General features: G+C 40.7%; 2 protein-coding genes across 4 annotated transcripts; both read left to right on the top strand.

Moving 5' to 3' along the window:
- The first annotated feature begins 693 nt into the window (after positions 1 to 693).
- On the top strand, positions 694 to 4,399 carry rbm11 (RNA binding motif protein 11). Of its 2 annotated transcripts, none has more exons than XM_035432671.1 (5): positions 694 to 911; positions 1,553 to 1,715; positions 2,445 to 2,502; positions 3,116 to 3,212; positions 3,897 to 4,399. In XM_035432671.1, the coding sequence occupies exons 1-5, from the start codon at positions 816 to 818 to the stop codon at positions 4,338 to 4,340; spliced, it is 858 nt and encodes a 285-aa protein (XP_035288562.1). In that variant the 5' UTR covers positions 694 to 815; the 3' UTR covers positions 4,341 to 4,399. The 2 variants fall into 2 exon arrangements, with proteins under 2 accessions (XP_035288562.1, XP_035288563.1); XM_035432672.1 differs by having other exon boundaries at positions 3,948 to 4,399.
- An 874-nt stretch (positions 4,400 to 5,273) lies between these two features.
- On the top strand, positions 5,274 to 21,078 carry tmprss15 (transmembrane serine protease 15). 2 transcript variants are annotated; one of them, XM_035432972.1, is made up of 26 exons: positions 5,274 to 5,336; positions 5,806 to 6,013; positions 6,959 to 7,086; positions 8,271 to 8,338; positions 8,894 to 9,042; positions 9,279 to 9,365; positions 9,507 to 9,626; positions 9,712 to 9,820; positions 10,123 to 10,232; positions 10,631 to 10,768; positions 10,976 to 11,125; positions 11,449 to 11,554; positions 11,742 to 11,889; positions 12,489 to 12,633; positions 13,172 to 13,261; positions 13,633 to 13,758; positions 14,011 to 14,154; positions 14,304 to 14,414; positions 15,423 to 15,552; positions 16,396 to 16,491; positions 17,469 to 17,518; positions 17,866 to 18,100; positions 18,367 to 18,548; positions 18,996 to 19,091; positions 19,454 to 19,593; positions 20,219 to 21,078. In XM_035432972.1, exons 2-26 carry the CDS (start codon positions 5,893 to 5,895, stop codon positions 20,378 to 20,380), a joined length of 3,141 nt encoding a protein of 1,046 aa, XP_035288863.1. In that variant the 5' UTR covers positions 5,274 to 5,336; positions 5,806 to 5,892; the 3' UTR covers positions 20,381 to 21,078. The 2 variants fall into 2 exon arrangements, with proteins under 2 accessions (XP_035288863.1, XP_035288862.1); XM_035432971.1 differs by having other exon boundaries at positions 5,310 to 5,336; positions 5,645 to 6,013.
- Positions 21,079 to 23,049: the final 1,971 nt, after the last annotated feature.

Consider the following 23,049-nt stretch of genomic DNA (forward strand, 5'->3'; position numbering starts at 1 on the left):
AATAACAGGCATGGTTCAAACAAAAAATGGCTAAATCCATGCCTATGTGTTTCTTTCAGCTAGAATGTATGTGTGTTTGCATGTATTTATGTGTATGCATGTCTCTCTCATCGCCTACATTATCATTTACTCATAACAAACCCAGTACAAAAATAAATGATATATGAAGAAAAACAATGAACAATGTTTTCAATGTACAAAAATGCCAAGTTATGCACACACAAAGCACTTCCTTTGGGTCATTAATTCAACCTAGCAAAATCTAGGAAATACTTTTAGAAACATTGGGCAGCATTGCTGAGGAATGTTGCTTGTTTAATTTGTGTGAGCTAAGATAGCCAATATTGTTTTTTGTAACTTGGCCTAATTTTCATATCAGTACTTTTAATGGCAGGCCTAGATTTTGCGAAGTTGAATTAATGGTTTAGAGACAGTGGTTTGCATGTGTGAGTGACTTGGCATTTTTGTATGCTGAAAACTTCAGATAGTTTTTCTTCAGATAACCAATATTCTAGTTGTACTGACACAAAATATGGTGGGCCTTACAGGGCCTTACCATCATAGCTGGGAGAAGGCCTGGGAAGAAAAACAAAACATTTTTGGGGGCTTAGCACATGGCGCCATCTGCTGGTCATAACAAGTTCTCTGACGTCCGAACGCAATTTCCTGCTGGTATTTTACGGCACTCGCCAGAGCAGAGACTTGCGTTTGCGAGCTCCCGTGTAGTTCAGAAAGACAAATTTGCCTTTCGACAATGATCCTGGCTGCGGTTATACAGTTTATTCAGAATTAATCATTTAGTCAGTTGAGCAGTTATGTTGGCCAAGCACAGTGAGGTAGACAAAACTGTCTTTGTGGGAAATTTACACAGTTCGGTGAAAGAGGAGATTCTCTTCGAGCTGTTTCTGCAGGTATCTGTATTATTACATTAGCCAGTTAGCTAACGTTAGCTTTCTTCAGTTCCCACTGTGCTTGGCGAGATGTAGGTATGGCTAGCCAGGTGGCTACATGTAATACATTTATTGTATGTATTCCGTTTGTCACCAATATTGAGTACAATTGAAATGTTTAATTGTTATGGGGGAATAATTTGTAACAAGGAGAAGTGTGTACTAGCTTGTGATTACACAGCACCAGGCATTGGTATGGAGGAATTTTAGCTAGCCTTGTGTATGATAAGCTACATTAAAAACGGCAGCAGTGGCAAGATAACGGCTATGCCGTGTGATTATAATCAGAATCTTGTGGTCATTGCTTGGGGAAACTAGTGTTTAAAATACGGTCATTACTTCGTTTTGCTCTTAATTACGTTTCATATAATTCATTTTCAAATAGAAATATTTGTTATTATCTTGATAGGCTACTCATTTTGCTCGCTGCCATTTTATTCGCTAACAGCTGTTTCTTATTCACCCGACCAGTGTCATCTTGCAAGTAATTGGGGGAAAATAATAATAGCTTACTACACGACTGTCTTATATCGGTATATGTTGTTGGTTGGGTTTCTGGTTTGCAGTCTCAGTGTCAGCTGTTAACCGGTCTGTTTCACCAGGCTGGTCCACTGAAAAGGGTCACCATCGCACGGGACAGGGAGGGCCGGCAGAGGTCATATGGGTTTGTGTGCTACAAGCACCAGGAGGCAGTCCCCTACGCCATTGCCCTTCTCAACGGCATCAGGCTGTATGGCCGTCCAATCAGACTGCAGTACAGCTCTGGTGGGCCCCAAGTGTAAAGTTTATTGTAGTCAATGCAAAGGAAACAATGCTAAGTGCTCCCTCACAAAAGGGTCAGAAAGATGTTAATTTAGGTTAATAAACAAATGTAGAATATTACTGAAACTGATATACCTATAGCTATAGGTCAGTTATAGCCATCATTAGCCAGATATGTTTCTAAAGCTGGGTACCCTGGGCTAATAGCATGTTGGTTGACCCCTGATGGCAGGTTGGCCCTTAGCCAAGGTGTGTCAACAATTAGGCTTGTTTCTCATACAAAATACGAGAGCCACATATGTTTTCCAGTGCCTCTTCCTAGCCATCTAGCACAGATATTTTACATATTAGCTGTAGTTCACACTGGAGAACATTTCTCTTGAGCTGTGAACTGATACCTCATAAAATCAGCTGCACTGCACTCACTGCTCGCCCAAATAAGACTTAACAATAAAATGCCAAACATCACTTCATCATAAGCTAGTGAGCAGCTATGCAAATTTGTTAATATTTTCAGTTTACAAACAGTATATCATTGGATGAATGTGAATATGGACTTTGTTTTGGGACTAATAGCACTTCAGCAGTAGGTGGGACTTCTTAAGATGACATGCAAAATGCCATTCTGGAATGTATGAAAACAGCACACAGACAGCTAAGGGGCAGAGGGGTGTTGGCACAAACCTGGCTTGAGGGGCATCCTGACTGCCCCCTTGTATGCACATCTTGCAGGTAGCTCACACAGTGATGGTGGGACAGGACCCAGTGACCCCCCACTGGAGCCACACTGGTGAGTCCCCCAATCTCCCTGTAACTGCATTATGCAGAACTGGGGTGCCAGTGGCTTCTCAGGCCTCAATAACATTTCAGTAAAAACGTGATGACAGCTACTTAAATCAGCCGGTGTAAAATCCAGCACCTCTGGTCATCTTGGGGGGCATAGTCGGCTGTGATGTAATGTCACATGCATTGGTTGTAGGCGCCATATTTCCCTTTTAAATGCTGCACAGCCAGCGCATCCCCCAAAAAACTGGAAAGGCTGTTGATTCCAGAACAGGCCACCAGCAATTCCTGTACCAATGTTATTTTGTGAACTGGATAATACCGTGCGGATTTTCAACCCTGTGCTTGACAGACTCGCGCGCCTGAATATTGTGTAAGGCTGCGGAATCTGTGAACATCAGTTCATATGAGAACATATGTTCCTAATGGAAGATGTGCCATGTTGGGGTTCAGCTGGGGTTCATTCTGGAAAACATGTGGATTGCAAATCACTATGTTAGAAGTTTCAATAAATTACAGTGTGATAACATGCATGTTTTGCATAAGGTAAAAACTGGTTTGTTTCTGTATGTTGCTGATACTAAATTAATGGGACGTGGTCAATTTTTGTCTCCATACAGTGCTAACCCAGTTTTCCCAGAATCCCCTGTGTTCCACTTTTCTGCCTTCCCTGACAACAGGTGCCTCTCTCAGGATCAGATGTACTGGAACACCATGGTGAGAGGACAGGTTACTTGCCCCTGGGAGCAGCTACATCTGAAACATACATCTTACCTGTTCCACACACGAGTCATGCACCTTAACTATTCCACACACCTGAGACGCACCTTAACTATTCAGCATATCTAGAACGTACACCAAACACTTGAGATCCACTGGAACCCAACCACTCAGATACCTATGGAATTGCAGACATATATATTCATTGGTTGACCTAAGTTAGAACTTTCAAATTTAATAAAATTTGGCAGCAATGGGAACCTATAGGAAGTGTCATCTTAACAAATGCAGCATCAAGGCAGCCATAATTTATAGGTTTGCACTAATACATTTTAATACATTATTGACATTTCCCAAACAAAACACTAATAGGTTATGTAGCTGTGTTTTGAAATGTGATCTTTGTACTTTCTGTGCAGCATAGCCTGTTTCATAACAACACCCTGAAATTGGGTGTTGACCACCTGCGTGAACCCATGAACTCCTCCACATACCTGGAACACACCCAAACTCCTCATAGACTTTAACTATGCTGCGCACCCGAGGCACACGTCTGAATTCACACAATTGGGCTCTCTTTCATAAGGGCTCATTGTAAATATGTCATAATGTTAATGTGTGATAATATGTAAATTATAAGTTGAATAAAAGCTATTGGTTGTGTTGTGTGATTGGTTGTAGGTGTGTGGATATCCCCCACAGCAGTTCCCTCTGAATATTTCTCCACTCCAGCCTCAGTGCTACCGCGCACCCTCTGCCTTGTGCCCCACTGCACCTATTCTACCCTGGTCCAATCAGGGATTCCCACCCTGGACTCAGCCACTGCAACAGTCCCAGAATCCCCAGCTCCCCGTCCCCAGCCTGTTGGCCCTGCCCCCCAGCCCTCCCCCTGGGACAGAAGGGCAGAGAGGTCACACGGACGGTACTGAGCCCAGCAGACCGCGCAAGCACAGGAAGAACCGTGAACGCAGGCGCAAGGCTGAGAAACACAGGGACAGAGAAAAAGCGGGTGGACATGTGCGCGCTCGCTCCCGCACGTGCTCAGGCAAGCCCCTCCAAACTAACGCCACCTCCATTGTTGCGAAGGATGGGGAAAACTCCAACAGGAAGGAATTATGTAACTAGAAACACTCAGATTGCTGGCCAGGACTGTTCAGTTCAATAAAAGGATTAAAACAGCAAAACGTCTGTAGTCTTTCTATAAACAATGAGCTCAGTGTATGCATCATTATTGCAAATGCAACTTATTTTTTTATTTTTGTACAGTTTACTTTTATACATAAGAATAGTATATCTTAAATACATAATCCCTTATCCTTCAACACTCCATTCAGCTCTTCCAGGGAAAACGTCACTCAGTTTATTAGGTAAACCAACTTTTGAGCCGCACCCAGAATTTAAATTCTGTATGGAGTCTATGTCATACACTGGGAAGTCGCAGTAATTAAAGTCTGAATACTGCAACTACTGTTGACCTTCCGGAAGACCTGATTTAATTACTGTAGATGATGTGCAGAATGAGAGGGTGTGGCTTCCAGAGAAAGGTCTAGCTGGTCTACCTCATAATAACCCACAGGGTATTATAGTTTGTTACATTGCTGAAGAAAGCTCAGTTTTATGGCTAGCTAAGGTACTATTTCATCCTGAAAGACTATCAACTTTAATTGGTAACTTGTTAAAGCTGAACTATTATCTTCGCTAATATATATTTTATTGTGTAATGACCACTTAACATTTTATCAACAATACACTCAAATGGAAGAGCACGTGAACTCGACATGGCCCAGAGATAGTAATACATTCTAATATCATTGAAATATCTATTCTATGTGAAATACATGTTGGTATTTCACACATGTATTTCACATTGAAAAACATTGTAAATTGATAAAAACACTTAATTGGGAACAAAAAACTGAGCTCTTTGTACAGTAAGTTTTATTGATAAAGACCCAGAGGTGTAACAGGCTCAATAAAGTTGCTGGCGGACTTTGATAGGATTCATAAAGCCTGTAAAAGCCCAATGTTGACAAGCAGGTATTATCGGCACCTTCAGGAAACAGTGGACTTACACCTGGTCAAAGTCTATTAGCTAATGTGGAATTCAAGTCATTGGCATAAGTGAGCATATGTCTGTCTTTATGTGTCTGTCTGCAATTTCTGTATTGTATTTGTGTTTGTACGAACTGGCTTATATATGAAGATTACTGAGGATTAATTCATGTAACTATGTGGGGATACAAAGCTTCCAGTGAAGTGCTATATGAATTTATAGTTGTTCACTCACTTTTCTCTTTATCACACCATCCTGTCTGTGTACAAGGTGTACTGTTGCTCTTCAAAGGATCAATAATTATTACTGCACACTGTAAAGCATCACTATGGATAATATTTTCACTGATTAACTTGATTTGTTTTATCCTTTACAGCATAATGAAGATTTATGGCTGCCAGCACAAAAAGATTATAATTTTTTCCTTATAAATAACTGACCTTCTTCAGAAATTGGCTCTGTTAGGGCACAGCAAATGTATGACTGAGATTCTAGAAGTGGAGAGAGTGAGTTTTTGATTCTAGGACGGACATTTAGTTTCAGTTTGTGGACGGAGAGGAGAGTTTTCAAGAGATCTGGGAGAAGAGCAAGTGTGCAAGAGTTTGGAGAACGTCTGAGAGAGAAATGAAAAGGCGAAAGTGTCATCTGTCCTCAACTGAGGTCCTGCTCTCCATCCTCTTCCTTTTGCTGCTGGTTGTGTGCCTGGGTCTTATTGTCGTCACTTGGCTTGCCTTACACCCTGACAGTAAGACAAGACCACCATCCTCTTTCTCTGTCATTACTATTATTATGTATTGCTTTTCTTAATCCTTGTGTTCAGTTTGGGTCAAATTGACCTGTTTTAAAATTTCTAGTAAAAGAAGAATTACAATTTTGAGAAAGGTATTTCATAACCTGTGACTAAGCCAGTGTAAATTTGGTATTTGTTTTGTGTTTTTATTTGTTGTTCATCATCTGTGTTTGCTTTATGTCTTTTTTTCCAATATGTTTCTTTGAATATAGGAAGATAAAGATGAAAAATAATTGAGATGGGCAGTTCAAGATAACACATATCAGTTGTTTACTGCTTGAAAAACTTGTTTCATTTAAGTTACATTTAAGTTTACAGATAAACATGGTTTTATATAGTGGATTTGTGTAAATCACATCTTTATTCCAAAAAATGAATAATGCTTTCAGAAAGTCTTTCTTTGATCTATCATCTTTGATGGGTAAATGACCATTGCCATATATATTTCTTATATTGTTTAGAATTGAGATAAACATCGTATATGTTGATTATTTTGGGCATTATTTTTTTCTGTAATGCTTTAAAATCTCAATAATATCCTGGGTATATTTGACCCAGGGTAACAGTTTCACAGGTGCTAGTAAGTAAATAGAAAACATGGGGTCAGTGTCTTTTCATTGGAGCTGTAAATATCTTCATGCGTATTAGTTCCGCAAGTCAGTCTATCTGGGTCTGTTCTGTTATCTGGTTAATAATTTCTGTTTATGGGTCTGTTCTTTTATTTGTTTAACAATTTGTTCTTTCTGTCAGTATGAAAGATTTTCAGAGATGCAGTTATTGTTTATGCAATTATTTTTCTATAAGAAAAAAAAGTCATGAAAAGTCATGCATGGCCTTGTGGTCTGAGTTTTTGCGCGGCAGATGTCAGTCAAACATGAACACTGTTCCTGTGATCTGCAGCACAAAATGAGACAGAAGAGAATCTGAGTGGCAGGCTGGTCATTTCCCAGGGTCCCATGTTCACAGAGGAACTTCGCAACAAGTCGTCACTGAAGTTCAAAGCTTTGGCTTTTGATGTGGAGCGTCTGGTAAGAACATACAAGTCCTGGCCCCTTTTCACTTCCTTTTGACCACAGAAACCACTCCTCTACGTGCACTCTTCCAATGAACTCACCCATGTGCCAGTCATTACTTTCTACTCTGAGAAATAAAGGCACAGTGGAGCTACATTTTTGTTCTTCAGGGAACAAATTTGCCAATTGTACTATTTGGATACTAATAATTATCTTTTACAAGCAAAGCTGGTACAAGTGAATCATGCATTGCTGGTTAGGGGTGCAATACCTATGTGGTACCATCCATGTGATAAGTGTTTGTACCATCATAGGAATATTTTCATGCCCTTTTTTCTGAGAGTCTTTACAATACAAACTGTGTTCTACAGAAAAGTTTGCACCAATCAGTGGAGGGATACATCACTAGCTGATGACAACTGGTAACACCAGGCTCCTGGTGAGTAGAGGGTTACAGTTTGTAGTCCTAAAACCCAGAAGAGAGTTAGCAGTTTTGAGCCATGGGTTCCATCGGCAAATTTTCAAAGATTTTTTCCCATAGGGATTTTGATTTCTGTGGAAAATAAGGTCTGTGGTTAACATAAGCCAGAGAAAGTTTCACATTTTGTTTTGTGAGATAAATTACACACCCATTAATATTTCAACCGTGAATTTTGAAGATATTATGTGCTTTAAAACAGTAAGTTGCTAACTCATAGCTTTACTGAAACTACAACAATGGTCGCATTCTACCAACCAACACTCAAGTTTCCATACTAGCTTGCCAGCATGCGATAATTGTTGCAGTTTAAATATAGCAACTTGTGAAAAACTTTTTTAAAAGCACATAATGGATTGGGCATTCATGGTTGAGATATTAATGGGTGTAATTTCTTATAAATTTCTTATAAAAAAGAATAAAATGTGAAACTCTCTTAGGCTTACGTTAACCACAGACCTTTTTTCTGCTTGAAATCAAAATCCCCACAAAAAGAAGGCGTTAAAAAATTTGCAGTGGGAACCCATGATAGAAAAAATTTCTGGGTTGGCCTCCAAAAAGACATCAACACTGTAACACTCTATTTACCTTGGGGGTGTATATTCAGTGGCAACCATAGGAACCTTACTCTGTCCTTATGCTCTCCTCTCACTCATTCTCTCACTCCATCTTTGTCCTCTGTCTTTTTCCACAGCACTGACTGGTTGTTTCTTGTTTTCAGGTATCTGAGATTTATTCTAGGAGCTCACTAAGTGAAAAATACAAGGCATGTACGGTGGTTAGCTTCAGGTGAGAAGGTTCTTTTTCTCAGTCTGGAATCTGGTACATCTGTTAAAACTGAAAATATCCTTTTTTTTCATTATTGACATACTTGGGGTCCTGCTTCTTTTGAATTATGAATTTTATTATTCATTCTTTTATTTTAGCTGAAAATGGCAAACATTTAAAATAAAGTACTAGGCATGGGTTTCATCTGCGTCATTTTGTGCTGAGGCCCTGGTTCTTGGTACTGTACAGTCATGGATCATGCAGTCAATGCCTAATTGGCCCAGGGATAGTTTTCAGTCGGTAGAGTATTCCCCACGTCAGGTCGATTCACTCTGGTCAGTCTGCCTGTGCCAGGTACTAGGCCTGCTGAAAAGAAGTTGGAGGATTCCTCTCCCAAATTATTGAGAGACATGGCAGCAATGGCTACACAAGTTGTACTTTTTAGTACATTAGTAAATGTACAATAGTTTACCGTGTTGACAGTTTTGCTTGTGAACATATTTACTAAAACCTTTAGGGTGCAAATACAGTTATGTAAAAATCTAATTTCCTTTGGTGTTCCTTGATGTATTGCAGCAGTGGAAGTGTGGTGGTGACCTTTGACCTCCACTTTGCTGTGCCAGTGGGTGCAGAGGCAGCACAACAAGAGTTAGTGGCTGGTGTGCAGGCCGGTGTCGGAACTCAGGGAGCTCTGGTCATTGATACTAAGAGCCTATTGATCACAGGTATGGGCCTCCAGCCCCACATGGGGGCACTGTCAGTGAAATGATTCATTTCAGTTATTAGGGAGGTACCTGAACACATTTTTTGTTAGTATTCTATGACAAATGATGTTTCTAATGAAAACACGTCAACAAATTAATGTATATTAATGGAAGGGGTATTTGTGTGATCTTATCACAGCTGTATGTGACTTTTCTGATGTGGAATACTTGTAAAATATATAATCACTTCCATGCAGCTGAAGGAAAACTGCCAACAGTCCAACCACCAATAACGACTCCCCTGTCCACCACAGTGCAGCCCACTGAGCCCACCACAACTACAGGTAGTGTTGCAGGCAGATTGAATGTTCTGTTTGACCGTGATGCTTTCCTACTGTGCCATGATACATCTGGGTGACTAGTCAGTGATTGTCCAAATGTCCCTTTGGATTTCTTAGCTCAGTCTGTTGCTGTGTCTTTTTTAGGGCAGTGTGCTTCTGGACAGATGATATGTGCTGATGGCCAAACATGCATTCCCAAAGAGATGTTCTGTGATGGAGTATATGACTGTCCCAATGGCTCGGACGAAAACGAGGATCTCTGTGGTGAATAACATATGATATTTTTGTGAGTAGTGTGCAAAAAAATATGACCTGCAGGTCAGGTTTATCCAATCTCCTGTCTCCATAGCGACAACCTGTGATGGAAAATTCCTGCTGCTTGGCCCGACAGGCTCCTTCCACTCCAAAAACTTCCCACTGCCCTATGACAGTGATACAACCTGTCGCTGGGTCATACGGTAGAGTCATACTCCCTCAACCGTGCAGTTACTCATACACTTATCATGCAACTTCCCAAACTTAGAAACCGTTGGTTCTCACAAGCATGTCTAAATACTGCTGCCATTTATACACTGTTTATCACACTTAACACTACCTACTGTCCTGCTACTCCCACTCAACACAGCAACTGTTCAAACACTGCTCACACTCAATGCTGTCACTGCTGCATTTCACACATGATTTACACTCAACGCTGAGCAGTAACTGTAATGTAGGTTTCTTGCTAAATTAATTCTGACTGTACTTTTACTGTCCTCAGTGTACAAGATGGACATGCCATACATGTGGGCTTCCAGTCATTTGATACCGAACAGGATATGGATATTCTCAATGTCTATGAGGGCACAGGCAAAAGCAAAAACCTGACCAGTAAGTTGTAAACAGAGCACAGCTGTCTGCATTTCAATTGTTGGCAAGCTAATCTGAAGTCCTATTCTATGCAGAGGTCTTATTCCTATGTATCACCTTCCCTCTGAGGCGATGAACAAATCAAATTTGTTTCTGTGCAGCTTTTCTCCAGTCAGAACTCCCTCCTGTTGTGTGGACAGGGTGTGTTCTGAGTAATACTATTTATAACTATTATTACTGTTGAAAACCTACATCATTTCAGAATTCTGAAAACAAATGGTAAATTATCATTCATCACCAACTGCCAATATGATGCCCAGCATCTCCTGCCCCAAAAGTATGCACTGTGGGGGTTTACCAAATTAATTTCTGTCATGAATATACTGATTTATGTATTATTTGATACGCCTTTATTTTAGCTACCCTGTCAGGTTCCTCCCCGGGATCTCTGTTGATTCTGTCCCATGAGGCCACGGTGGAGTTCCTCTCAGACTACAACAACAACCTAAACGGATTCAATGCCACCTATAGGGAGGAAAGCTTACGTGACCTAACCAGTGAGTCCTGTGTAGCATAATATCAACTGGTATTTCAGTTCATACAAAACTGTGGATATTTTAGAACTCCATTTGCCCCTATTTTAAGAGGGCCTAGCCAAACGTGCAGATGTATCTCCCTTCAGACCATTAACCCACTGAAAGTGTGCAGTAAATACTTACAAATGTTTGCCGCTGATGTAATGGTCGCTTTCTATCTGCTGCCAGATGCGGAGAAGGTGAATTGCTCTTTTGAGGACGGCCTGTGTTTCTGGCAGCAGGACCAAATGGAGGACGGGGATTGGCTGCGAGTCAATTTCCCCACATTCCCCCCTTTGACTGGGCCCAACTTTGACCACACCCTGGGGAACCAATCAGGTTGTTAAGACATAAAATAACTTTTAGAATGAGAGGTCTTTGGGTGAAGGAGTACTTTCTATCACTCTTGTCACCACTGGGTAGAGGGATTTTCTTTCTTTTAAAAAATTCTTTATCTCCTTTCTCCAAATTTGGCTTGCCTATTTGTATTCATATGCCTTTTTCATTGTTGCAACAGGCTCATAATATAATATAATCATGTCCTCCAAAGTGGCTTGTACTCTGCTAAGAATTAGCTAAAGCATTATTGCACTGTATGGTGCACTGTGAGCTGATGTCATTGTGACTTATGTATGTCATTATGTCATGTGATGATGTTTTAGGGTACTACATTGTTACCCCTGGAGGACCTGGTATGTGGACAAAGAGCTTTCGGATTTACAGTCTCCCTCTAGCTCATTCGGAAGAGCCAATGTGTCTGAGCTTCTGGTTGGTTTTCCTTGATTAATAAATAGGCATACCTACATTTTATAAGTTAACTAAAATAATATAACTAACATTGAAATCACATAGTGTGTTAGTTGCATTTCGAGGGCGTAGTTATTCAATACATTGATCAATGTGTCCTGTTTATATAACTAAAAGAAGCAAACATTCATGTTGTCTGATGCTCCAGGTATCACATGTATGGAGTGGATGTATGGTTGTTGAAGGTGTTTGTGGAAAATCAGACCATAGTCACGGTGGTCTTCCAGAAAGAGGGGAATTATGGGGACCAATGGAATTATGGACAGGTCACTCTGAACGATACAGCGGACCTAACGGTCAGTGCTCCCAGAATCCGCTTCCGCAAAGGGGAGGAGAGGGGTTCATAATAGGCCCGGGGTTTGAAACGGCCTTACAGATCTGCTTTCTAGCTAAATTTCCATGACCTGCCTCTTCATTTTGAAATGAAGACCTTTTACAGTGAACTTTCATATTATGAAAATTAATTCTATGATTAGACTTTAAGGAACATGTACAGAGATATCAGTGATTCAATTAAAAGCAGAACTTACAGTGTACATTAATAAAGACGTACACATATTGTGACAAAGACAAATTTTGGAATATTCCAGTAAAATCTTGCTTTATAGCCATGCATGGACAACCGTCCTGCAAATTTGGCCTCCTTGCTGCTATCTGATCAGAACAGCTGATTCCTTACGTTTTCCAGGAGGGCTGTGTTACCTGGTAATTTACACCAGCATTACAGATTTACAACTGTATAGTACTGAGTTCAGCAGGCAAGCTTTGAACAGTGGTTGGCAAGCATACTAATATTTCCACAAAGGTTGTGCTTTTAATTTCTTGACAACACCTGCATAGAACATTGCATGGTGTTTTGCCTGATGCAGTGTGCTGCTTACCTGATCTCCTCCAGGTGGTTTTTGAGGCTCAGAAGAAAGGTGGGATGAGGAATGACATTGCCCTGGATGACATTAGCCTAACAAATGGTCGTTGCGTGGAAGGAGTCTATCCTGAGCCAACCCCTGTACCCACCCCAACAACTCCTCCACCCATTCCTCGTATGTTCTGCTTACACAACCCTACCACCCTGTTGTCCTGATGCACAAGCACTGCAAGTCAGCACCTCTTTGTCACAACCTCCTGACCTGTTCTCTATGCATCGCACCATCAGAACCAAATTCATAAAACTGACATGACCTTCCTGTCAGTTCATACATCCCCCATTTTAGTCCCTTTACCATATTGATGTCCCATTTTCCTTCTCATAAATACATTATGACTTTGCCAACCTCTTCCTTCATTTTTCGTACTGTATGTTTTATTAATTTTTATCTTTGTATTTTATTTAGTCTTGCTTTATATCTGTGGAAGACTTTGGGTTGCATTTTAAATAAAAAGTACTATACAAATAGGTATGCTCCATAATATGTATGTGGCACAACCTTCTCAGGACCCTTTTCCCCACCCACAGCTACAGACCCTCTATGCTCTATACCCAGCTGATTCTTACCCTATCATCTCATCCTTACCATATATGTGAATATGTGGATTGTAGATGAGTGTCTGATTTGTAATGTATTCCTTCTGCTCTCTTAGCGGACTGCGGCGGACCATTTGACCTTTGGGAGCCAAATTCCACCTTCAGCTCCCCAAATTACCCAAACTCTTATGGATATGGCTCATCCTGTGAGTGCCTTTCTCTCTCGCATAGTCCTGTCTTCTGCAGGTCATTAAGACTTCATGGATGAACTTGGATGAAATGAACTGAATGAACTTAGATGAAAAATGATTGATGAATGATGGATGAATTTGGATGACAAAAATGTCAGCTCACTTGAAATTAATGACAGAAACATTGTAGTAAAATGCAGTGCAACAAGTCCTGTGTGTGAAATTCACAATACCTCATCTCTTTTGTTTTTGTGAGAGGACACCCAGTAGTGCTGAAAAATATCGATATATGTTCAATGTTGTGCACAGTACAGCAATGACCAGGGTATGAGCCTGTGCTTTACATGTTGCATGTAATTTGTGTATGCTTTGGACACATACTGTAGGTGTGTGGACTCTCCACGGAGGGGAAGGCAAAAATATCCAGCTGCACTTCTTGGATTTTGATGTGGAAGCTACATTTGACATGGTTGAGGTTCGAGATGGACCTGAAGGAAGTTCGAAATTGCTTGGTAAATCCCCATTACAGTTCATCCATTCCATTAACAACTCTGGCTGTGTCATTGGTCACTCATATTCAAACTATTTGACTGTATTACGTCACATTTTTTTGGCCATTTATACCCCCACAACTCTGTCTCCTATCTTAACTAAACCTCCATCGTGCAGCAAAACATACACCTACTGCATCACCTAAGCACCTCTCCAAAATTGCTTCTCCTACTTACTTCCCTTCCTTTGACATGTGACTGTTTCCACATCAGGTGTCTTCACTGGACATGATGCATCAATTGCAGATGTGTTCTCCACAACCAATCAGATGACTGTTTTGTTCTTCACGGACGGCTCAGGATATGGCAGGGGATTTCATGCAAATTTCACCTCTGGCTTTGGGCTTGGTCAGCCTGGTAAGGATTGGCACTAACTATGTTCAAATGAACTAAAAACTTGAAAAAAACTTGAAGGAAATTTGAAAATGCTGTTTGCGTGTGTTTATGTGTGAATTTGTGAATGCTGCATGAAGTATAACCTTATGATGTGATACTCATTTCACCAGAGCCCTGTACTGTTGGACTTTATCAGTGCCGTTCTGGAACTTGTATTTCCAACACTAGTGTTTGTGACAGTCACCCAGATTGCTCCGATGCCTCAGATGAAGCTGAATGCGGTGAGTGGACGTCATCTCACACACTCATAGAGCAGAGTGGACATCACCTCACACACTCATAGAGCAGAGTGGACATCACCTCACACACTCATAGAGCAGAGTGGACATCATCTCACACACTCATAGAGCAGAGTGGACATCACCTCACACACTCATAGAGCAGAGTGGACATCACCTCACACACTCATAGAGCAGAGTGGACATCATCTCACACACTCACAGAGCAGAGTGGACATCATCTCTCACAGTCTTTAAGAATCTCTTTATTGTATTCGGTGCATAATATATATTAACCATATGATCTCATATACTGCTTCTGCTCCAGTATTTTCTCTAAAGGGAACTACATGTACTCAGAGATGTGTTTTTCTAAGCTGTGATGAAGCACTTACAGGAGAATGTCTTTAAACTGTCATGAGAATAACATAAACATTATCTGAATAAGTCATATAGCATAGAAAGCAATAAGCCCATAAAATATTAATTTTAGGTAGCGTACAAGCTAGCTAAGTTGTTATACATATAGTGTTGCTGCTTTTATTTAAGAATAAAAAAATCTTCAAACTTTCTTCTTGTTTTTGTAGTCAGCTAAAGTTAGTAACAATGTATAAGATGAGCTGGGCAGTCAAACTGTAGTTACTTTCACATGAAACAGACCAAATGTACGGCCTGTATATATGGACAGGTAGGATATTTTAAACTTCCGAACAGGTTTCCCAGATAATGTATACATCCTGAGGCTCAGCTCTAAATATTGGCCTGTGTTCATACAAAATTCAAACTTCTCTTTAACTTCATCAGATGTGTAGGCTATGCCTGGGGTTTGTCTATATTGGGGGCTTGTGCTTTTATGCCATGCGAATAATAAAGATCACATACTCCATTCATCAATGTATGACATATATAAACAAATATACATGTTATATTATGCATTTTCAAAGCATGCAGTGCATGGCTGGATAGCAAGATTCATGATAATAACAAACACTGTGGTGTTCTATGTCACAGTGAACCTCCAGTCAGGGAATGGAACAATCAATCAGCTGCAGCTCCAGGTTCAGAACTCATGGTACACTGTGTGTGCTGATAACTGGACACCACAGCTCTCCAGATTCCTGTGCAATTATCTGGGTTTTCGGTGAGTCACAGCTGGTCTAAATGGAATCATAGTTGTGTCATGGGCTGCGTCCCAAATCACTCCCTATTCCCTATATAGTGCACTACTTTTGGCATCAGCCATTTTGTAGTGTGTCCCATCTGAGAAACAAAATTGTAGCACACTATATAGTGAACTACTTTTCCCCCACAATGCACTACAAAATGTAGGGTGCCAAGTGTAACGTTAACGGTTTTTCTCCGGAGAGCTGCTTGCTAGCTAAGAAGCTAGCTAATCTCGGTAGCAATGCAACTCAAACAAAACATCATTTTCGGTCCCTGATAAAAGATTTTTGAACAGTATATTGCTATACATTTAGTCGCTGCCAATATTAATGAATATTTAACCGAGAATTTCATATACACACGTAAAGATTATGTTCAAAAAATAATTTATCAGGGACCAAAGACAACGTCGCTTTCTCACCACATCAATAACGAACGCAATTTCCGTTATTGTGCGACAGATACTCAAAAGATAGTAGCAGCGCAGGGTGATGACAACAGTGTCCCAAAGCAAACGTTCGTTCTGCCGCTCACTCCCAATGTAGTGTGCTACATATTTCCCACTATATAGGGAATAGTGAATGAGTGAACAAGTGAGTCATTTGGGACGCAGCCATGGTCTCGTGAGGCTTACAGTATAGCTGTGTCATGGTCTAGTGAGAGTTATAGCTGATGGTCTAGTGAATGTCACAGCTGTGCTTTGGTAATTCTGAGAGTCATAGTTGTGTCATGGTCTTTTCAGTGTCACTGAGAGTATCATTCAATATGTTCAATGTTATTAAGAGTGTGTGTGTGCGCGTGTGTTGTGTGTATGTTTCAGGGCAGGAAATGCTTCTATGGTGCCCCCCTCTGAAAGAAATGGTTCCTTCATCACTTTGATTCCCTTGCCCAATGGCACTCTGGATATCAAACCAAGGTAGAGTTACAAACAAAAAGTACCAATAATTGAATATTGTACCCTATCACATCCTGACACATAAACCATTATATTTGGGAAAGATTGACAGTGAGTTTGCACAGGACCACTAGTGGCGCCTTGTACAACTATGTAGGTTCTGTGAACTTGTAGTCTTTGTATCCTTGCTCTACTTAAGATCTTAAATTGCTGTACATTATGTCAGTATCACTCAGTAAAACATGTTAATGAAATGTTTTGTTACTACACACAATGCTTCTTCATCAGGACAGCGTATTAATGGATATGATCTAAGAAATATGAAAATACCATGATAAATCAGTGGTTGCGTTAACATAGGATTGTGCATTTTTTAAGCAGGAAAAAGCCAAAATACAGGAAAAAATGCACTGCATTCTATAAATGCAGATATTACACTGTCTTTTTAAAGATTACAACAAGCAATGACCCAGATTTCAAACACAACAAAATGATTACTCCTGTTTCTTTGAGCTAATAGTCTTTTGGTGTCTGATATTCTGATAGCTGTTGGTAGTACTGCAAGATTCAAAGAGAAAATGCTTTGCGTTTGAATGAATTAAAAGTCAAAAACGAGATGTCACACTTTAGCTAGCTTGCTCAACATGATTAAATGAAAACAGAAATTGCTCCTAAGATTTATCATTATCAGTTGTACAATAAAAATTTGTTTTGATCAGAACACCAAAACATTTGTATCTTATTTAATTCTGCCAATCCCTACTATTTCATCCCGCTTCTATTACAGTTGTCATAATAAAATTATGTACAACATGTAGTTATTGTGTTATTATTGTGAGTTGGAATATTATGGTAAAATAGCCATTTTTATCAGAACGCAAGTGAATTAGAGTAAAACACAGATTTCAAAATGTCCTGCTTTCCAAAAACACAGCATTCCATGGGCTAGCACAACCACTGTAAATGTATTTCATGTCTGCTTTATTTATTGTTTTCAGTGATGTATGTGCTGGTGGGATGGTTGTATCTCTACGCTGTAACAACAAGCGTGAGTATGAAGTTATTTTTTTGTTCCCATTAACCAGACACATATACGCATGTACACACAGCCACACACCCACCTACAACCACCCATAACCACATGCACATATGCCCGCACACACACTCACCCACGACCACACACATTCGCATGCATGCACATCCGCCCACAAGCACACATGCATACGCAAGCAAGCACACACACATGTAAGGACATACATGCATACCTACAACCCACATGCATACACACGTGTGCACGCACGTACAAACACACACACACACACACACACACTCATGCAGTTCCTTACCTTTCTTCCAACACTGAACACATACTAAGATGGCATCTGTGTGCCATAGCCTGTGGCATTCGAATGGTCCAACAGCCAGGAGAAAGAGGGATGGAAAGGAGAGAGAGAAGTGAAGCCAATGAGGAGGAGGAAGAAGATGATAGCAGCAGAGTGGTCGGAGGCACTGATGCAAAGGAAGGGGCATGGCCATGGACGGTCTCTCTGCACTGGAAAGGGCGTCATGTCTGTGGAGCCTCACTGATTGACAGGGAGTGGCTGATCTCTGCTGCACACTGTGTCTATGGGTATGGCACCTTCCTCCTTTCTGGCCATTCTTGCCATTACCTTGATTTCACCTGTGTCTCACCTGCATGTATGTTTAATATCTGGTTAAGCCATTTGTGCTGGTCTCACCTGTCTGTGTTTCAGTCACCTGTATACATAATTGTTTCTGTGTATCAACTGTCAAATGTATGTATGTATCTGTGTCTGTTTCCCTGGATAATCCAGGAAGTGTTTCTCTGCAGTAAAATTAATTTGCCCCCTCCCCCCTTCTTTTCTGACCCTGCAGGAAGAACATGCACCTCTCTAACTGGAAGGCCTTGCTGGGCCTGCACCGACAGGGTGGTCCACAGTCCCTGTACACAGAGACCAGACAGGTTGACCGCATCATCTTCAACAATATCTACAACAGGAGGACCAAGGATGGTGACATTGCTATGATGCACCTGGAGACACCGGTCAACTTCACAGGTGTGCACACAACATACAGCATGTGGCACTTGAGTGAATGAGTATGTGTGTGCACAACTACTGTGTGTGTTTTGGATCTGAGTGTTGAATAATCCCATCCATGATTAATTGAGAGATTCATTTCTCTTCATACAATGGGCTACATTTATTACTGTATTAAAGGCACAGTAAGATTAAAAGAGTTAAGGGAAGGAGCAGGTCATATTGGGATGGGAACGTTTTCAACCTTGCTGAAGAAGTCTTAAGTCATTTACTGTCCGGTCATCTTCCCATCACTGTGCAGAATAGACATCCTGTAATCATTCTGTCTCACAGATTCTCTTCCACACTAACAACACCCATCTTTTTCAGTACTCGCTCCAAACAGACTTTATCTTTTGTTCATCTATTTTTTCACCTCTTAACCAAATATGCACCCGTCTCTTTCACTGTGTCTGCTCCATCCAGACTACATCCAGCCCATCTGTCTCCCAGACAATGATGAACAGTTTGAACCAGGGAGGAAATGTTTCATTGCAGGCTGGGGAAGAGTGGCTGAGCAAGGCAAGTTGCTCTCGGCAATCGAACACAATTAACACAAAGCTGAATGCAGGCTCCTCATTTGGTTAAGGCACCATGTTGTGGTGCATGGATGATCCTCATGGTCTCAAATAGAATCTGGACTGTACCGGTGCCGGTGTCTGATAACTCCATAAGGCAATGCGCAATTGGCTATAGCTTTACCTAAGGTGTTCATCACTATCTAGTGATCACCACTGGTCAATCAGGCACCCATGGACTGCATGTGAAAGCCACATGTGGAAGGTCTTCCTCTGACTCCACTTTGTGCAAGCTTAGCTGGAGTACATGGTGTGAAAAAAGCAGCTCATGAAACCATGTGTTTCTCTTGTCTCTCCTGGCCTTAGGTTCAGTGGCAGGCGTACTGCAGGAAGCAGCCATACCCCTTTTGAGTCAGGCCGTGTGCAAGAAGCAGCTGCCTGAGTACAACATCACTGCCAGGATGGTCTGTGCTGGGTACCCTGAAGGGGGCGTTGACTCCTGTCAGGTGGGACCAACACTCTGTTCACCCTACCAGCACCTTTCACAATCTCAAACTCACCCCTCCACCTGTCATAATCTCAAACTTATCCTCCCACCTGTCACAATCTCAAAATTATCCTCTCATCTGTCACAATTTCAAACTCACCCCTCCACCTGTCACAATCTCAAATTCACCCCTCCACCTGTCACAATCTCAAACTCACCCCTCCACCTGTCACAATCTCAAATTCACTCCTCCACCTGTCACAATCTTAAAATCACTTCTCCACCTGTCACAATCTCAAATTCACCCCTCCACCTGTCACAATCTCAAACTCACCCCTCCACCTGTCACAATCTCAAATTCACTCCTCCACCAGTCACATTCTCAAACTTACCCCTCCACCTGTCATAATCTCAAATTCACCCCTCCACCTGTCACATTCTCAAACTCACCCCTCTACCTTTCATTATCTCACCCTCCTTTGACACTCTAAAACTCTCCATGTCTTATTTGTTGAGAATGTTGTACATGTTTTTACAGCATATTATGCATGAATGTGTATTTTAATGCCTGTGTATTTGTATGTATGAATACTTGGACACCTACTTGAATACTTGGCTGTTACTGCTGTTGTGTTGCATTTCAGGGAGACTCAGGAGGTCCCCTCATGTGCTACCAAGATGGACACTGGATGCTGGCAGGGGTGACTTCGTTTGGAGTGGGATGTGGCCGCCCCCAGAGGCCTGGGGTGTATGCTCTAGTTTCTGAGTTCACCGATTGGGTTGCAGAGGTCCGACGCTTTTCCTGAAACTGAAACAGACGCACTTCCTGACAGGTGAATTGGCAAAGACAATTGGCAATCAAATGAAATATTTGTAACATAAACATAAATAGTGATATTATGAAAAATGACATTTAATATGGATACTAGAGACTGAATTACGCCACAAAATTATTGTGGCCAATCATAATCAACAACTGTTGGCTGAAGTTAATTCATACATTAGCTCAATCATTCACTCCACCTTTAAAGACCGCATCTAATATTATAAAACTAATTCACAAAAAACTGATGAACTCTGGCAATCATGTAGGCTTCACAAGCAGTGAGGTGAAAATCCATGGTAAACACAGACTTGTAAAAGAAGAGGTCAGAAGATCAATATCAAATAACGGAATTTTTTCAGCAAAAACTATATCTATAGCAGAATTAGATTAACTGATATAGTTTAGAATATATAGTTTATATTTTAGAATTAAAATTATATTTCTCTTGCATTTATATGTAATATTTGTCACAGTTTTTTTCTTGTCTCTTCATGTGCATCACAGGGTCCTTCTTACATATTGGTTCAGGTAGTTCATTATTAATAAGTTATCTTGAATTTAGTCTTTTTTTATATGGATATAGCATGTCTAGACTAGTTAAATGTATGTACATCCTTTTTTTGTCTTAATGATCCAGTTTTGCTTGTAATAAAAGCACAATCTCATTAATTTCTATATCACATATGACTGTTTTTGAAGACTTTTGTTATTCAATCCTTAGTACATACATGATATTACAATCACTTAGCAGATGCTCTTATACAGAACAATTTAAAAAGTGGAGAACATCAGTGATAGGGCCATATTTACCAAGCATGCCACAAATGACCGTCAGTGCCGCAGAATTATGAGTCGCATGCTTTAAATTTAGCGGGGTATTTAAGACTGGTTATGAAAATTTGAGCACAGCCGCAGCGAGTTCATTTAAATACACTGCCGGTATTTAAGCCTTGCTTATGGCTGGAAAGCAACACTGTTGTAGGGTCTACCGCTCCATTGCTGCTGAAGTCGGGTTTTGGACAGGTGTCAGGATCCATGGATGCCATGGACAGGCACTGTCACATTAAAAGTTTGACATGTCTCATCAGTAAAAACCTCAGAACACATTTTTCATATTTCAAAATCTGTTTAATTCCGTACCTAATACCCAACCATCTCCAGGGTCACCGTCACTCAACTTCTCGAACAGGCAACTGTTCCTAACTCCACCATATCATGAATGTGATTGAAACGGCTAATGACTACTGATATAGCAAAGCTAAATATTTTCTGAATAAATGAGCAAAATCTGAAAACTTAAATGGAACTCTCTCATACTCTAACACGCTGGCAATGTCTCCTCTTATGAACGGCCTTTCTGATCTTGTGCATGTTTCAGGAAGTTTCTGCTTTTCGCAGATGTAATAAAAACAACAACAAAAAAAACAGATGAAACTACCTAAGCTGCGAGGGCCACCAGCCATGATAAATCACCTGTGGTAGGTCACTGTGCTTAACTTTCCATTCTCCCCTCTCATATTTTTACGATCTACCTTCAGAACTCCCTAAAATACATATGCATTAACACAAATATGCAACTTTTAGGGATGCAGACATAGTGAAGAGGTTTATATGTATTCTGACTAAACTTCAAGAGTAATCTAAACAAATTAGACCATGGTATGATTGATGGTTCCAGCAATTCAGAAAGTCCACACAGGCTCAAATGGTACGTGGCATGAGACTAGGCACATGATCACAAAACGTGATGACTAAAGGTTGGAAAAACATGACCTGGCCTTACGAATCTCGATTTCTGCTGTGACACGTAGATGCTATGGTCAGAATGTGGTGGAAACAGCAGGAATCTATGGATCTATCCTGTCTTGGGTCAATAGTACAGGTTGCTGCTGGTGGTGTAATGGTGTTCGGAATATTTATTTACACACATTAAGCCTCTTAATACCAACTCTGAGCATCATTTGAATACCACAGCATACTTAAGCATATGCGTCCTTTTATGGCCACAGTCTACCCTTGTTTACATGGATACTTCCAGCAGGATAATGCATCATGTCAGACACCATCTCAAGCTGATTCCACAACATGACAGTGACTTCAGTTTACTTCAATGGCCTGCACAGTGCCCAATCCAATATAGAGCACCTTTGGGATAAGGGGGAACAGGAGGTTCTGCTGGAAATCTGCTGGAACTGCCTGATGCTATCTAGTCAGCATGGAGGAAAATCCCTGATGAATATTTTGATTAATTTATAGGCTATGTGTCATATTAAGGCCAGCTCATTATACCTACAATGAAATTGGTATCAGATCAAAAAGGTTACTGCTAATACTTGATGTAATGCTGAAGAAAAGCCCTCAGTATCACCCATCTACTTATTTAAGCTTATGATTGATTAAATAGTTTAGAGGACCATTTATAGACCATCTTAGAACTATGCTAACAATCATAAATAGTTGTATTTATTTTTGATCCAGTCAGCCATAAATTCAACTGTACACTCAGTGACAGGATTCTCATTAGTCCATAACTTGCCCATTCAAAGTTGCAGTATGGATGTCTGCTTTATTTTACTACTTCTCTGTTGTGCTGTAGCCTACTCTTCATTCAATGTCACCATTTAGGCTACTCTTAAAATTGCACTGATG

This window comes from Anguilla anguilla, chromosome 9, assembly GCF_013347855.1.
Source record: "Anguilla anguilla isolate fAngAng1 chromosome 9, fAngAng1.pri, whole genome shotgun sequence".
Taxonomy (NCBI): Eukaryota; Metazoa; Chordata; class Actinopteri; order Anguilliformes; family Anguillidae; genus Anguilla; species Anguilla anguilla.

Excerpts from the sequence above, each read along its gene's own strand:
- rbm11 (XM_035432671.1), top strand. The coding sequence starts at position 816 with ATGTTGGCCAAGCACAGTGAGGTAGACAAAACTGTCTTTGTGGGAAAT. Across the intron at positions 912-1,552 it reads TCTTCGAGCTGTTTCTGCAG|GCTGGTCCACTGAAAAGGGT; the intron begins GTATCTGTATTA and ends CTGTTTCACCAG. Across the intron at positions 1,716-2,444 it reads CAGACTGCAGTACAGCTCTG|GTAGCTCACACAGTGATGGT; the intron begins GTGGGCCCCAAG and ends CACATCTTGCAG.
- tmprss15 (XM_035432972.1), top strand. The coding sequence starts at position 5,893 with ATGAAAAGGCGAAAGTGTCATCTGTCCTCAACTGAGGTCCTGCTCTCC. Across the intron at positions 9,821-10,122 it reads ACCTGTCGCTGGGTCATACG|TGTACAAGATGGACATGCCA; the intron begins GTAGAGTCATAC and ends TACTGTCCTCAG. Across the intron at positions 18,549-18,995 it reads GACACCGGTCAACTTCACAG|ACTACATCCAGCCCATCTGT; the intron begins GTGTGCACACAA and ends TGCTCCATCCAG.